The sequence below is a fragment of the Pterocles gutturalis genome, unplaced genomic scaffold (assembly GCF_000699245.1).
Source record: "Pterocles gutturalis isolate BGI_N339 unplaced genomic scaffold, ASM69924v1 scaffold24593, whole genome shotgun sequence".
NCBI classification, from domain to species: Eukaryota; Metazoa; Chordata; class Aves; order Pterocliformes; family Pteroclidae; genus Pterocles; species Pterocles gutturalis.
Window position 1 is genome coordinate 107,979 of NW_010118825.1, and position 15,298 is coordinate 123,276.

At 35.7% G+C, this 15,298-nt stretch overlaps 1 protein-coding gene across 3 annotated transcripts in view; it reads right to left on the bottom strand.

The window, feature by feature from the left end:
• Nucleotides 1–1,592: 1,592 nt before the first annotated feature.
• Nucleotides 1,593–15,298, bottom strand: part of MAPK9 (mitogen-activated protein kinase 9) — a 16,142-nt gene continuing 2,436 nt past the window's right edge. The window contains exons 2-11 of one of the 3 annotated variants that reach the window (XM_010076376.1): nt 12,859–12,988; nt 11,603–11,661; nt 10,408–10,546; nt 9,807–9,972; nt 8,447–8,518; nt 4,448–4,630; nt 3,794–3,918; nt 3,205–3,268; nt 2,717–2,788; nt 1,593–1,942 (exon numbers count right to left, since the gene is read on the bottom strand). In XM_010076376.1, the coding sequence (XP_010074678.1) occupies nt 1,800–1,942; nt 2,717–2,788; nt 3,205–3,268; nt 3,794–3,918; nt 4,448–4,630; nt 8,447–8,518; nt 9,807–9,972; nt 10,408–10,546; nt 11,603–11,661; nt 12,859–12,988 (1,153 nt within the window). In that variant the 3' untranslated portion in view covers nt 1,593–1,799. Of the gene's footprint in view, nt 1,948–2,716; nt 2,789–3,204; nt 3,269–3,793; nt 3,919–4,447; nt 4,631–8,446; nt 8,519–8,750; nt 8,823–9,806; nt 9,973–10,407; nt 10,547–11,602; nt 11,662–12,858; nt 12,989–15,298 lie in introns of all 3 variants that reach the window. The other 2 variants (XM_010076377.1, XM_010076378.1) reach the window with 2 other exon arrangements.

Sequence of the window (15,298 nt, forward strand, 5' to 3'; positions counted from 1 at the left end):
GCCCCCAATACCCTATAATTCAATTAAACAGAATTTTAAAAATCCCAAATTCCAGATGACAATTCTGAAGTTAACATCATATTAAGTAGTTTGTTAAATAATTTTTTTAATCTTTTGGGACAGTAAAACCTTAGTAATTCTGCTACAGCAAATTAAGCAATTAAAAATGGGTACAATTTTAACATAAAAGCAAATGTTTGCATAAAGAGAAACTGCTGCTTGTCAAATCATGAGGTCAGAAACAATGGACAGTTTTCTTTTACAAGAGAAATATGTCAGTAATGCAGTGGCTGACTGGGCCAGTATATTTTATAAGTTCTATTTATAAATTCAAGTCAAGAGTATCTGGATCAACAGCTAAATATAGTGCCTTTAAGAAAGTGGTGTTTTACCTCATCTTGTACATCTCTATTACTCTTATATAGATTAACCTCACACGCATGCACACACACAAGATCCTTTAGCAAAATGTCACACCTGTGCACTCCAAAGTGAACGTGCACAAATTCACAAGTGTGTAGTAGAAAGTGATTTAAACCCTACTCTACTGCAAATGCTTCTTCTAATTGAACATACGTTGCAATACAACAGGCAGTGTTTGTCTTAGCTGATTCTGAAAACTGTATTGATAAGCCTGTATTGAAACAGCAAATAATCTCCTCCTCTTCTCTGACACTGTGTTTAGAAAATATGTATTAAGCATGTTTTCCTCCCCCAGTACAAACAGAGAGGTTTTCCTAATGCGGGAATAGAGCTAAGCTCTGTTAACTAAATACTTAATTTACAAGTGACTCAAAACTACTGTATTTTTACTTCTTTAATTACTTGATAGATAGAATGGACCCATTAAAAAAATGGAAAACATTTATGCAGCTCTTTTTGGGGCTGCAAGTCTCTCCAATTCATCTGCTCTTTTATCAGAGTTGCAGTGAATGAAGAACATCACAATTTCCTTTTCTGTTTGTTTTTGTTAAAGGATGAGTATCACAAGCTAGAAAATACAGAATATTTTTGCACTCTCTCCTCTTCTAAACAGGCACTGCTTCACAGATAAGTTACTCATCCTTCCTTAAGATTTAACTAAGCCACTGTATCTTCCATCCACATTTTAAAAAAATGAAAAAGTTAGAGACACATACTCAGAGGTGAAATACAAAGTAATGGCTATACTCTTTAAACGTCACGTTTATCTCTTCTACAAGAAGATAGACATAATCCTTGGAAATTGAAGATAGAAAGGGCTCAATAAAAAAAAGTGCTATGTGGAAGAATAACTGTCCTTTAAACATAGTACTGAGAGCACTCAATGTGTGAGTTCACACTTACATACAACACTTCAGTCATTAAATAAAGCAAACTGCCACAGTCACATGTTAAAACAACCTTCATAGAGACTATACATTCAAAAAACCTACTAATGAGCAATACTGCACTAAAATGTAAACAACCATTGTGTCACAGAAGCCTGCCAGTTGGGACTGAAGATTCATGAACTCACTTAAGAGGAGTTATTGGCTATAAGTCTATTATAACTGCTCACCTGAAATAGGCTAAAACAAAGAAATGCCTATAATAGTGTCTAAATTGAAATCTTTTTGTTCTTTAGACATTGATTTGCTTTCATTCTACAACATTGAGCAGGCAATTTCATAACAACTGAGTAAAAAAAAAACAGGTATTATTTCAGCAGAACATGCAGAACATGGAGTTTTTCTACTTGGTTCCATTAACTTACAAGCAATTCAGGCCCAATGGAAGCAAGAGTTCTTTTCCAAAGTCAAGTCTGCAATCCTGGCTGATCATCGACATCCTTCAAGGGGTCCTGTCAAGGCATCGAGGCTGCTGTCTGTATCTGAGGCCAATGTTTGCTCTGTTGACATGGATGAAATGTCATTGATAGATGATGACTGGGAAGGACTCGTGTTGCTATTCACTGCTGCATCTGTGCTAAGTAAACCAAACATAATAAAATCTGAGGCAAGACAATACTGCAGGTACAAATAACCACACTTCCAGGCTCTGAGCATCACTTTCCCCACAGAAATCCTTAGAAAATAAAGAAGTTAATACACAGTGGAAAAGCAAGCACCAAGTTCCTTAGCACTCAAAATGCAAGGTGAACGTTAAGAGACGAGACTTTTCTTTTTCTCCCTCTCTGGGGAGGAAAGAGAGGGGGGAAAAAAAGGTATAATGTGAATGATGACCTGAGTATCAAGAAATCTAACAGATATAGTTAAGAAAAGACAGTACGATATCCCAATTACTGAACCATGAGAACAGCAGCAAACATCAAGGATTCAATTGTGGCTATAAACACTTCAAACTGTTAACTATTTTAAAGGAGCCCTAACGATGTTTAACCCTGCATGAAAGGGACTCATTCATGCAGAGCCACAGAATAAGCCCTCGGAGTAAAAGGTATCTATGCAACAGGTGATATAACATGGTATCAGTTACTTCATTTGATGACTGAGCCCTCTAGGGAGAGGGCAGCTCAGGGTGTCAGGCACAAAAAACTTCTAAAGCTTTCATACAACTTATTTCATAACAATGAAAAACTATTGCACGTGCATCTCCAAAGGCAGATTAGAATCAAGGGCCTTGAACAACAAAACTTTTGCCTTCCTGGATTTCTTCAGGATTTCTTCATTCACTAGTGCAACAGATCAGCACTACGTATCACAGCTGCAGGAGAACTACTGAAACAATGACTAACCTGAGGGCTGATCTTTTACCACACCATTCTTGCTCCTTTCTTCCCAATCCATTACTTCTTTGTATATTAATTCTTATGAGAGAAGAGACAGAAAAAAAATTTGTAAGATCACAGAGGATTTGTATACAATTTACATGTGTAAAGGTACAATGAAATGGTTAAGGGTCAGTACAACTGTACAGGTATTTATTCCCATCCACCCCCCCCCCCCCCCCCCGGATTTTTATTTTTTAAGACCTATGTCAACAGATTAGAGAATTCTACAGATTTTCTTTATGCATCACAGAAAGACAACAAACACGTACCAAGATCAACATATTTTATAAATAGCTGTCCATTTAAAAATAAAAGGCCACGCCAAAACTTTATGTATACCTACAATGCACTAATATTAGTCAGTTACACAATCTAGCACACACGTACTGCGAGGCATGCATTAATAAGACAAGTTATTACAGTAAATGTCATTTGTCATGCTCACTTTTTACCTTTCCACTCTTCGATTGCATGTTCTCTTTCTTCCAATTGTGCATCATAGATTTGAGGTGGAGGCTACAAAGAAAAGAAAGTCTATAGTGCATCTACTACATGAGGTTAACACAATCAATCGTAACTAAAAAAAAAACCACTAAAACTGACAACTATTTTAGCATTTTGTTACCTCCATCTCTGGGATTCTATTCCCTATGTGTCAGTCACCTTCATTTTACAAGTCCAGAATTTGCTTTTAACTCCTACTGAAAGGCTGTTTAAAAGCATCAATGGAAATTAAACTCATTATAAGGCTTTATGGGGCCTAAGAGAAAGTCTTGTCTTAAAGAAGTCCGGGATTACCACCACATAGACAGCTCTTTCTGTACAGTGAAGGGAACTATCAACAATCACTTTCAAAATTATATCAAATCCACTCCAGCAGCTGTTCTTCAGGTGATTCTGCCCCAATGTTGATCCAAAGGCTTAAAGCATGGCTTTTGCCAGCCAAAGAGTGAGTTCAAAGCCTGCTCTTGATGAAAACTAAAGGTATTCTTTAAAGTTATTAAACTGATATCTTACAATTTATTTCAAATGTAAACTTACAGCTTCTGCTTCAGCTGGATCATACCAGACAGTAATATAAGGATGACGTAAGGCTTCATCTACAGAAATTCTTTTGTCTGGATCTACTACAAGCATTTTTGATAATAAATCTCTAGCTTGGCTGGCTGGAAAGCAAAAACAAAGAGAATGTACATGTAAAAGAACTGTAGAGTTTAACATCTGACACACAAAATTAATACTGGGAACGTACGTTATTTTATGTAAAAAAAAATTTGACCACCTACAGAATATAAGGTGGGGTTTTTTTTAATCAGCAATTATCTGAAGTCAAAGTATAGCCAAAATTAATTATATGCACACATCAACTAGAAAAATATAATTACAAATAAACTCCAGTAACAAGTACTACTTTCAGAGAACACTTATGCAACAGACATTATTAAACGGATTAGAACTAAGAGAATTAATCAGAATACTGGGGATAGGGAAATAGTTCTGTCTTTATTGACTACTAGTAAGATTCCAGGATATGTCATACGAAAGAAAAAGAAGGTATGCAGCTTCTAATGTTGACACCTGTTGCAATAAACATTTTATATTAGTAGTTTTTTTTTTTAAATTAAGCATACTGCAGACATTTTAAAATTAGCTTCTTTAAAAAAAAAAAAAAAGACCAAAAAAAACTCGCCTTACTTTTTAACTTGTCACGATCAGATTCTGATGGAAATATCCAGTCTGGGAAAAGCTCTTCAAATTTAATACCAGGATACTTTGGCCTGTTTTCTACATAATTTCTCACTGTAGGCTGTAGTTTCTTCATGAAGTCTGCTGATGGTGTTCCTAATTGTTCAATAACTTTATTCCATTGATCAATATCTGCACCATATCTTTAGGAAAATCAGCTGCAGAATTTGAAGTCTGTACTATACAAAAAAGTCACTTACAGAAATCTGAAAAGCTAATGAAAACTTGACCAAAGGACACAAATATGAACATTTTAGCATCAACAGTATTCTGAGCTGCTGTGTAAAAAAGCTAGACTGACATAAAAGTAAGATCCAGATTTGGTAAACTTAAGGACAGGCCAGAAGTGCTGCACAATGCTTTATGCCTAAATAGCTTCTGCTAATTATTATTTATTGTCTAGTATTGAAAGCAATACTTTTCTGGAGTCCAAAAGCAGCTTTATTTGGCAATTGCATCCACAGCAAAACAACAGCAAGGACAGAAAAGAAAGGCTGCTGTTGAATCTTAAGTACAACACAATATCATCAACATTGAAGATTCCTGAAGGTAGGGAAAAATACATAAAGAAAACTAAAGCACAAATACATCCCACTCAAAGTAAGGAATTTTGTGCCTGTCCCCAAAGGAAATCAGGCTTTGGGTTGTAGTGCTTTAGAGGGGGTTTGCTTGGATGGTTGGGGGTTTTTTTGTGTGTTTTTTTTTTTTTAATTTTCAACTTCAGAAAGGGTTCAAAGGAGTTCTGAACAGTGAATCTGTGGTAATACTCAAAGACAACTCTGTTCTTAAATTCAGAACGTAAATATTTTATAGAAATTGCATATACAAGCTGCAATTTGAAATTGTGCCTCATGTTTCTTCTGGACTGTTCTTCTGGACTGTCTCTTCCCCCTCTTTAAAGAGAAAGCATTTCCCCTCGACATGGTGACACTGGTTCTAGAGATACCAGAGTCTGCTCTGAAGGAGCCTAGCCAGGATGACAAAGCTCATTTATCACACTGAGAAGACACTGCATTAGCACTCCTGATATTTCAAGTTTACTCAGATTTACGCTTCACAAGTTTTCCTGATAAAAAAGAAAGTGCAATTCCAGCAGAGTCTAACCATTGACCTTGCAAACATTCATAGCTAAATTCATAATCTAGCACTTCAACCTATCCATTCTCATCAACAGATTGTGTAAAAAAACAACTTTGTTGTGCTTTGAATTAAAATGTATTTAACTGAAATAAAAGCAGCATGTTTTTTAGTGTGCCAAGAATACAACTAGAAATACATGTATAGTCACTGCTTCATGCTAAGACTTTACACTTCTGACACAAAGACTGAAAATTATATTTGCTTTTCAAATACATTCTAATGAAAAAATCATATTAAAATCAAAATTAAGAAGTCAATATTGTTAACTCTCATGCTAAAACACAGCACAAAGAAAACTTTCACACAAATCAGGAAATTTTGTTCCCAGCTGGAAAACTGATCACTGCGAGATCTCCACCAATCTAGAATCAAGAAAATGCTTCTCCTTTGCCTAACAGCAGTCTGGTTAGTCAGCTAACCAAACCAGAGTCTAGTGTGGCCTCAGAGCACTGCCGGGAGGGCAGAAAAACTTAAGGATCTATCGCACTTGAGTAATAAAAGCTGGAAAAAAAAAATCACTTGGATTGCTTCACAGTACTTTACAGACATTGAAAATGGGAAAAAAAAAATCCCAATATAGAGTTGGACTTGAAATAAGCCAAGCCTGTTATCAGAAATGCAACTTGGAGAAAACCTTAATTTCAACGTACAGCACGCAGAGTGTGCGATGTGGAAAACCTTGCTATCTGCAGACAAAACCATCACTCCTGTTCTAGCAACCTCAGGGTCAAAAGTAACCAGAAATCCAGCCCATGCCAAGTACATCTGCCTACTTTCTGGGACTCTGGAAGAAGAGAAGTTGAAAAGAGTCCTTATTACAGTCACAAGAAAGCATGATTTTCCCCAAGAAAGCAGGGATATGCCTTCATGCTTTTTGCATCAGTAAAGCAATTAGTTTCCTTCACAACCTGGGCAGAAAGAACATAAAAAACTCTGCTGCTGCTAGGCTTTCCATTATTTCATCTTGGGTATCTACCTTGCCTGTTTTTTTTTTAACTTTCTAATTTCCAGTGCAGCAGGAACTGCTAGTATCTCAGGCCAGTAACTGCAAGAGCCCTGTTCATCCTCCATAGCACCAGTCTGGAACAGGATCAGCGCATCCATCGCCCTGGCAACGTGAAGCATCTCGTTCCACCCAGAGCACTGCTGCAAATATCCCAGCAACCCCCATCAACCATATGGGAAAACACAAATTATTGCTATTTTCCTCTTTGCAAGAGGAAAAAAAACCCTGTAAGCACAGCTATGCACTTTGATAAGATACCGAGGGAGGAGACTCCTTGAAACATAGACTGGTGGAGCTCCAGTGACCTCCAGAGAACCACAAGTGATAAGTTGCATATTTAGTAATTATGGACAAAATTTCCTTCATTTATTCATGAATAACTCAAAATAGCCCATGCTAACATGCAGGTGAAAGACATATAACATACATGAAGAATTGTGTTAGGTTGGTTTGAAGGCTTCAAAGGTAAAACAATAACTATAGAAAGGAAGAAAGGTGGAAAACAAAAGGACTTATTTAATCATTTGTACCACTAAGTAATGCATGATCAACTGCTGAAGATTAGTGTCATGAAATTTAGCATTAATATTGAAAGTCCTCCTCTATAAGATACATTGGTTCAGTGAACAAATACTTGATATTTTTAGTTGTGGACTCAACTTTTCCTTTCTGCCAAGCAAAAATATTATGTTTTCTTCAAAATCTTGGACCACAAGTAGCCATAGCTTATGACCTACAGACAACTGGCAATTGTGGTTTAATTACATCGTCCGGATTCTATACGTCTACTGATTGATTTTGAATGTCTAGTCCTACAACACTACCACTTCATATTATTTATAAAGGATGAAATTGGTTTTACTCCAATTTTTATAATTGGAACTTGTTTATGAGTCAAATGTTTTTTATTTTGTTTCTAGGAAAATATTTTGAAATGCATCAAAATCTTCAAAGAACATTTACTTTATTAAATGATCACTTCTGTTCACTTAATACATTATAAAGACTTGTTCGCGATCCAGTGATGTATTATTGAGATTTCCAATCTCTAAAGTATGAAAACACAAATGAGGGTTTTACTTGTTTTTAATACAGTAAATTTTTCTACGTTTATTATTGTACAACAAAGCAGAATTTTATGAAGGCAAATGTGCGTCAGAAATACTGGAGGGAAGAATGGAAGAATAACAACCTTATAGAAAAAGTAAGCCCAAAATAAAATTTTCATAGAATGAAAAAAATTCCCAAAAGAAAGTTTTTCTTTTTATAATAAATAATAGTAATAAAAAAAACCCATTTCTCATGCAGTGTGCTTGCAAGCAGGACACTGCTGTCCAGCAAGTATTAATAAGCAAGAAAAAAAAAATCTGTTTGAAACTAAAAAAATTGTACAATTAAAAAAATGAGTATCCTGTTCAAACAAATAGTAAGCAAAATCCATGCATAGTAAGAAGTAACTGTAGGCTTTTGCTTATAACACTTACCTACAAAGAACAAAGACTAAGAAAATACTTACTGATATTTATTTTTTTAAACCTAAGAGTATCCTTTTTTAAGTTACAAAAGCTGAAGCGCTAATATAAATTTTATGGATTCAACCAGTACAAATTCCATTAACCTACTAAGAAAATAAAATGGAAAGCTCAACAATTTGGTTAATGACACTAACTTCAAATAGTACAGTAGATCTATTAAAACATATTATTGAAAATATTGCTTATGCTTTTATACTTATACAGATCAAAACAATTGTGTTTCTCTTGGAAGTGGAATGGGATTCAAGGATGACTAGGGAAGGATACGATCAGTGCCTTGGAATATCACACAACCTTTCACCAATTCTCCCATGATGCACCCAACTGACCAGATATCAACTGAAAGTAAAAAATGTAATGATCAAATTATGAAGTATCATGAACAAAAGTGAGGAAAAACAAACAAAAACATCTAGCATCTACAATAAAACACAACAATGTGGAAAACCAAACTGCTAACATGAATTTTCAATCACATCAAGACCAAGTGACTGTTGCTAAATTTTGCTACTAGCATTTTGTAAAATATAATCAGTGTTTACATTTCTGAAACAACCGTGAAGAAGGATACAATCTCTTCCTGGGAACAGGACTTTATGGAGGACCATTTCTGCCATAATGCACCCAACAGACCAGATATCCACTATCATATGTTAGGTGCAACAAGGACAAAAGATTAAAGAGGTTTTTTAAAATACCAGAAGCATTTATTTGCAAGCTCACCCTGTATTCCTACAGTCCTGCAGATAATTTGTTTTTTTTTGTCCCATCCAAAACAGCCTCTACTAAAGTTCAGATCCACATCAGCACTTGCTCTGTAACACGTTGCCTTGTGCGTTAATTAAAGTCTTTTGCATGATCAGTGACCCAGAAAGGTCCTGTGAATCCCTTGTATTACACAGCCAAACTTATATGGATACAAAAAGCATGGTATCCCCAAGCCCCCGTGATAAAGCAAAAAAAATGTACTAGCACAGAAGTATAGAGCAGGCAGCATATTTCTCCACAGCTAGTAAAAATCAGCGGGTAAAACCCCTAAAAATGCAGGTCAAGGACAATTTCCTTGTCATCAATTTTGCTGGCTGAACGTTCAATACATTCTAGCTGTGCTGTTTTTAATAATATAACACCCAGCCTCTCTGAGTGCTAGGCAGATTTAAGATAGTGTAAGACATGGTTTATCATAGGTATCTGAAACAGATTTTAATAATCACAGATGCAAAAGGGGACAGACTGTTGAAAGAAGATGCTTCAGAATCAAATTCCACTGATAAGAGTTTATTATTTATAGACTGATGATTGTTAATTTTTAACATCATCCAGCATAAGTATCAACAGGTTTTTTATAGGATAAAAAAACCAACAGAACACACGAAAACATAACAACAGCAGGGGAGAGGGGCAGTATACGTAAAATGTAGATAGGCACACAGAGCAGAAAACTATTACATTCTCCAAAACTATTACAATGTCATTTTTGTTATTGCCAATATCATGATTAACACACTTTAACAACAGACACAGCCGGGGGAAAACAGTCGTCGTCCCCCCCCCTCTTCTAAAGCTGTTATGATCTGAGACAAATAAGCCTTAGACAAAGATTTAAAACATTACTCCAGCAACTTACCATTCTCTTTATATCCCATTCCAAGGATAACCTCTGGCGCTCTGTAATACCGTGTTACTACATACGGAGTCATCATAAAGTTAGTACATGCTGTTCTCGCCAGTCCAAAATCAAGGATTTTGAGCGTACAATCTGATTTCACTACTATGTTGCTGGGTTTCAAATCCTAACAAGGAATAACTTCAGTTAAGGAAGGATCAACATACAGAACAATACACATCCCTCCTTCACAGTCAACATACGCCACCAGTTCACGTTAACTGCATATTCCTGCTCTGGTGTGTCTGCTTATTTGTACACAGACTAGCGACCAGTTAAATGCTGCACAAGCAAGTACTCAAAAAAATCCAGGGAAAATCAGAATTAAAGTCATCTGCAAAGACTTCATTTACCAGTGGTGGACTGAGTAGAGTCAGTTACATAATGGTCTGTATATATGCACAATGTGTATACACATCTGCTTCCTTTAACACCTTAAATGGACATATTTTCAGAATGAATAGTTGCATGGTAAAGGAATAAGAACCCCCTGCTTTCCCCTCTGTTTCATAAGAACATTTGCATTCACAAAGAGTATTGTTAATGACCTAATACTACCTACTCTGTGGATGATACCAGCTGAGTGGAGATGTTTGATACCACATAGCATTTGGTAAAGAAGATAAGACATTCTTTCATGATCCAATTCCATATGAATAACCTGGCACAAATTTGCATCCATCAGCTCCATAACCAAATATCTAAAGCAGAAGAAAGAAAGCATTAAGAAAACTCAAGTCTCAGTTTTCACATCAGGTTAAAGGTTAGCATGAGAGATGTTCAATACAAGTTGATTACGTTGCTAACATAAATGTCAAAAAACTTATGATTAAAAAATATCATGCACGACCAGTGACAAAATTCAATTATATATTCAAATCTTACTATTAAAATTTAAGCGTTTAATAGTTTCTCGTAAGAGATTAGAATTCTGCTAGTTTTATAAACAGTAATACAGAAGAATAATTCTGAGTTTATGCAGCACAAAAAACTAAAACTGACTTAAGTTGATGCAGAAGTTGCAGATATTGCAATGTATCAAAAAATGATGCTTCTTCCCACTGTATTTTAATTAAAAAGAAGAAAAATAAGAAATCCACAGTAAGAACTAAGGAGGAACGATCCATTTTCAAGTTAAAATAACATCTGCTTACCCCCTTCAGACACACACATGCCCCCATTTACCCAAGAAGCCCATTCACAAGCCACAACAACAGATTCACTGGAACCTATGAACACCCCACCAATTAAACCACCGTCAATCCTTTCTAGACCAATTGACACAGCTTGCATAAAAAAGAAATATATTCAGTTCTTAATTGAGGCCAAAAATGCTGATGTGACTGGTACAGCAAAAAAAAATAATTATACCAGGTTATCCAGACCAAGTTATTATCCTGAAGTGACCCATTAAGCTGAAGGACGATGACCACAAACCAGATGCATATGCAATCAGCAAAGTATGCCAGACAGATGAATAAAGGTAAATAATCTTTTATTTCCCAGTTCCATCTTATGCACGTAATGAAAAAAAAAACAAACAAACAAAAAAAAAACCACACACAACCAAAAAACCCACAACCTTTCTTGGTCTTTATCTTAAAAAAAATCTAGAAAAGAAGACTAATTAAAGGCTAAATTCAGCCCTTAGCTACCCTCTGTTTTCAAAGTGTGAAGTCTGTAGGATACTAGAAATATAGGTCCAGGGCTTAGGACAGTATTTGTGAGGAAAATTAAAACAAAAAAGTAGTACTTACACATCCTGAAATTCTTCTAGTGTCTTCTGTGGTGTAAATACATTTAATAAACTAATTATCTATAAAATAAAAATAAACACTAGAAGAAACTTCCGCTTTAATTCACATAAAAATACACTATTGCAGAAATTACAATTCAAAACCAAATGCACACTGTTACTATATACAATTTGAACGTTATTTGGCTTCACTGAATTCACATGTGCTGAAAAACTGCCAGTTCAGAAATAGTTCAAAATTGCAGCACGTATGCCAAAAGAACTAAGACAGGATAAAACCACTTATTTCTTTTTAAAGTTATATGACAGCTTCTATCTCCCTCCCCAGTGCCTGAAATATATCCTTTCTTTTTTTCCATAAATAATCTCTTGTTCTAAATCACATGTTGTGCAAGGAATCTTAACCAAGGCTGTCCAACAACACGTACACAGAGGTGCCCCACACCATCCCATTAAACTTAGACTATGATGTACTATTTTTCTAGAAGAACTGATAAAAATACTGTACTGCCCTCCTTAATAACCACCTTGCTTTTTTTATTCTGCTACTTCTGGACTTCACCAAAAGCTTACTTAAAAATCAAGTCTAAAAGGCTAATTGACTCCAGAAAGTTTAAGACCTGAGTCCACAGCTTCAACGATCAGGAATGTTTCTAGTTCATGTTAGTATCAGAACATAACAGTCAGACAGACCTTATATTCTTATAGTTAAACACCTAAGTATTGACCTTCAGCTTTATTATTTTGGCAGGTTCAAAAATTTTCAAATAATAGATATGTATTGTCCATAGTATTTCACTTCTGTCTACCAACAAATTGTTAGCGCTGCACCGCTGCAAACCCCACCAGTTAAGCACTGTAGTTAATAAAAATCTTGCCTAAGCTCAGAGATGTATCTACGCTGCAGTTACAGGAGCCAAACCCACAAACAAACTCTCTGCCAAGTAGGCTTTGCTGCAGTGTGACTTAAAAGGGCAAATGCAATGAAGAAAGACCAGCTCTATAAAGCCAACACTGATTGTAAACCTATACCAATATTGCAACAAAAACCTCCTCTTCCTGGCACTTCATAGTCCAAACAGCTCACCCAAGAACTTAACCACACACTGCGGAGAACGGCATTACCCACAGCAAATCTTTCCAGTCTTTCTCTTGCTATTTTTCCATTACTTTGGTTCCTAACAGCAAGACAGCAAATCCTGCACTTTTTAGACAACTTAACACTAATGAGGGAGAGAAATACAAAGCCAAACTTACATTTTTGTGATTGACACATTTTAAAAGAACAAGCTCTCTGTAAGCTCTTTTTGCGTGGGTTTGATTCTGAAAAGGACGACTCAGCTTCTTTACAGCAACATTTATTCCAAGGACTGTATCAAACGCAGCACTAGAAGTTTTCAAAGACAAACAACTTAAGTTGAAGTTTGTTTGAGGGGAAGGAGGGGGCAAAGGGGAGATGAGAGTGAGGAAAGAAATCAAGATTTGAGATCAAAGCATTATCCACTAAGCTGTTTATACTAACTTCATCTGATTTTCAATTAGAAAGCAAACAGCCTTTAAAATCTACACATCCTTTAACAAATACAAATAGGTTAAACAGAAGCCACTGACATTCATCAGAAGTCTTCCTGCCCTCGTTTCTCTCAAGACTGAATCTGCTGACTCCAGACTCACATTTAAAATGGCAAGATCTAAAAATATTTTAAGCTTATTTGAAATCAAGAATCACTTCAATTGCCTAATTTGTGTATTTGGAGTATTTTTTTGGACACTGTTGCTGACTGACAATCATTTAGTATTTAGAAATTTCTCTTTGCTAAAGGAGAATCGCAAGCACATCTTCATGATCTATTCTGCAGGTATCGATACTCTCCTGTATGCAGATAGTTTACAACTATAAACAATTGCAGTGCCTAGTAGAAAATTACATTCATCATATGGTTTTAGAAAAAAAAGAAGAAATACAGAAAACTCGGATTACAGGGAGGAACACAAGAGCTTAAAAGCGAACACAACTTAATTTCATCTTGTTTTTCAGTTGCGCTTGTTCCTTCCCTCTGCAGTTTGAGGTAGGGGTGTAAACTTGCTTTAATAGCTGTAAGAATATAAACCTAAATTATCTGTATATACAGAAAATATTCTTCATTATTAGTACAGACTATTCGTCAAAATGTATGTGAATTCACACCACAAACTACTCAGGAGTTCCAATCCTTAGTAGCTCCAGTTCTAAATAAGGATTCTGACATTACTCTATTTTCATTCTATTTTTCACAGGCTAGAAAACAATTCTCATTCACATATATTTTCCAAGCACATTTAAGCTCTTTCTGAGCTCCTTCCCTGTCTCACCAAAATATGTACAATACCACCTTAAAAGGACCATAATATTATAATACTCTTACAAAACATACAGCTCCTCTGTGATAACAATACTCTACATGAAGTTTACCAACATAAGTCACTGCTTTCCCTACAGGAAAAAGCAGTACCACCACAAAGCAGGGCTCACCCATGAGATGTTGTGTTTTCTTGGAGGCATGTCCCGAATTACATCTCCCAAATTTGAATCAATGTGCCATTTGCACTAAAGGCTTTCTAGCATTTATTTCAGCTTAGTTCTGTGAAATACTGAAGTCATTATTCAACAATACGATCACTCTCAGATTTAAAGCCTTTATGTCTGTGCAAAACAAAACACAAAATGGCAACTGGACAGACAACTGGAGAAATTATTTTCCTCACAGATATGAAAGTACTGATGTTTCAGTATTCACTTCACCTAGAAGACGTTATATGTAAATTTTAAAATGCTGCATATGTTAATGACTTTAACTATACTGGGGAATTAGTATAAAATCAATAACCAACAGGATCTGCACGAACTAGCTGTTCAAGTGAACCACAGGTCAGCGGTGGACCAAGGAGCAACTTTAAGGCAAAGGTCCCTTTGTGATCTGACAAGTCAGGTATATGTAAAGGTTCCGTCTGAGCACATACGAAGAATTCCACCTGAACCTCTTATTCTGTTCATCTATACGAGTGACTGACATTGCATCTCAAAAGAAAAAAAAAAAAGCTGTCTCCACCTACACAATCCAAGGGAAGAATGAAAAACAGACAGGTAGAAGAAAAAAAATTGGCAAAAAAATTGTGTATGCATTTATTAATTTACCGAGAAAAATAAAATAACCTGTGTTACCACTAAGACCACACTTCTAAATACTATGTAATTTTACGTAAGTGAAGGAAAAAAAATCATGGATGTAACTGGTGTTGAATTTCTTTCCCCATCCCTGCTCATCCGAATTCAAAGGGGACTTTTTCATCATAGCAACTGTTTCATGTACAGATTTGAAAAAGTGGATTTGCTAGCGTCTATGCAGTTATCACCTTGGCTACTAACAGAACGTCTATAAATTATTTCAGCGTTTGAAATCTCAATGTCTATCCCCCATATAACAGCGATTCCAATTTGATCACAGTGATTTGTAGTAGGGTCTGCACTGCACTTGTGATAGATTTGCATCGTGAGCAAACATTTAAGAGTAGTGATGCCACATACATGATTAAATTATTTAAAAATTACCATGACCTAAATTAGAGTAGGAAATCACACTTCAGGCAAATGACCTTTTGAACTGCAATAGGCTACTACTATGAACTTGTGCTTTGCCAGTTCCACTTCATTAACTCT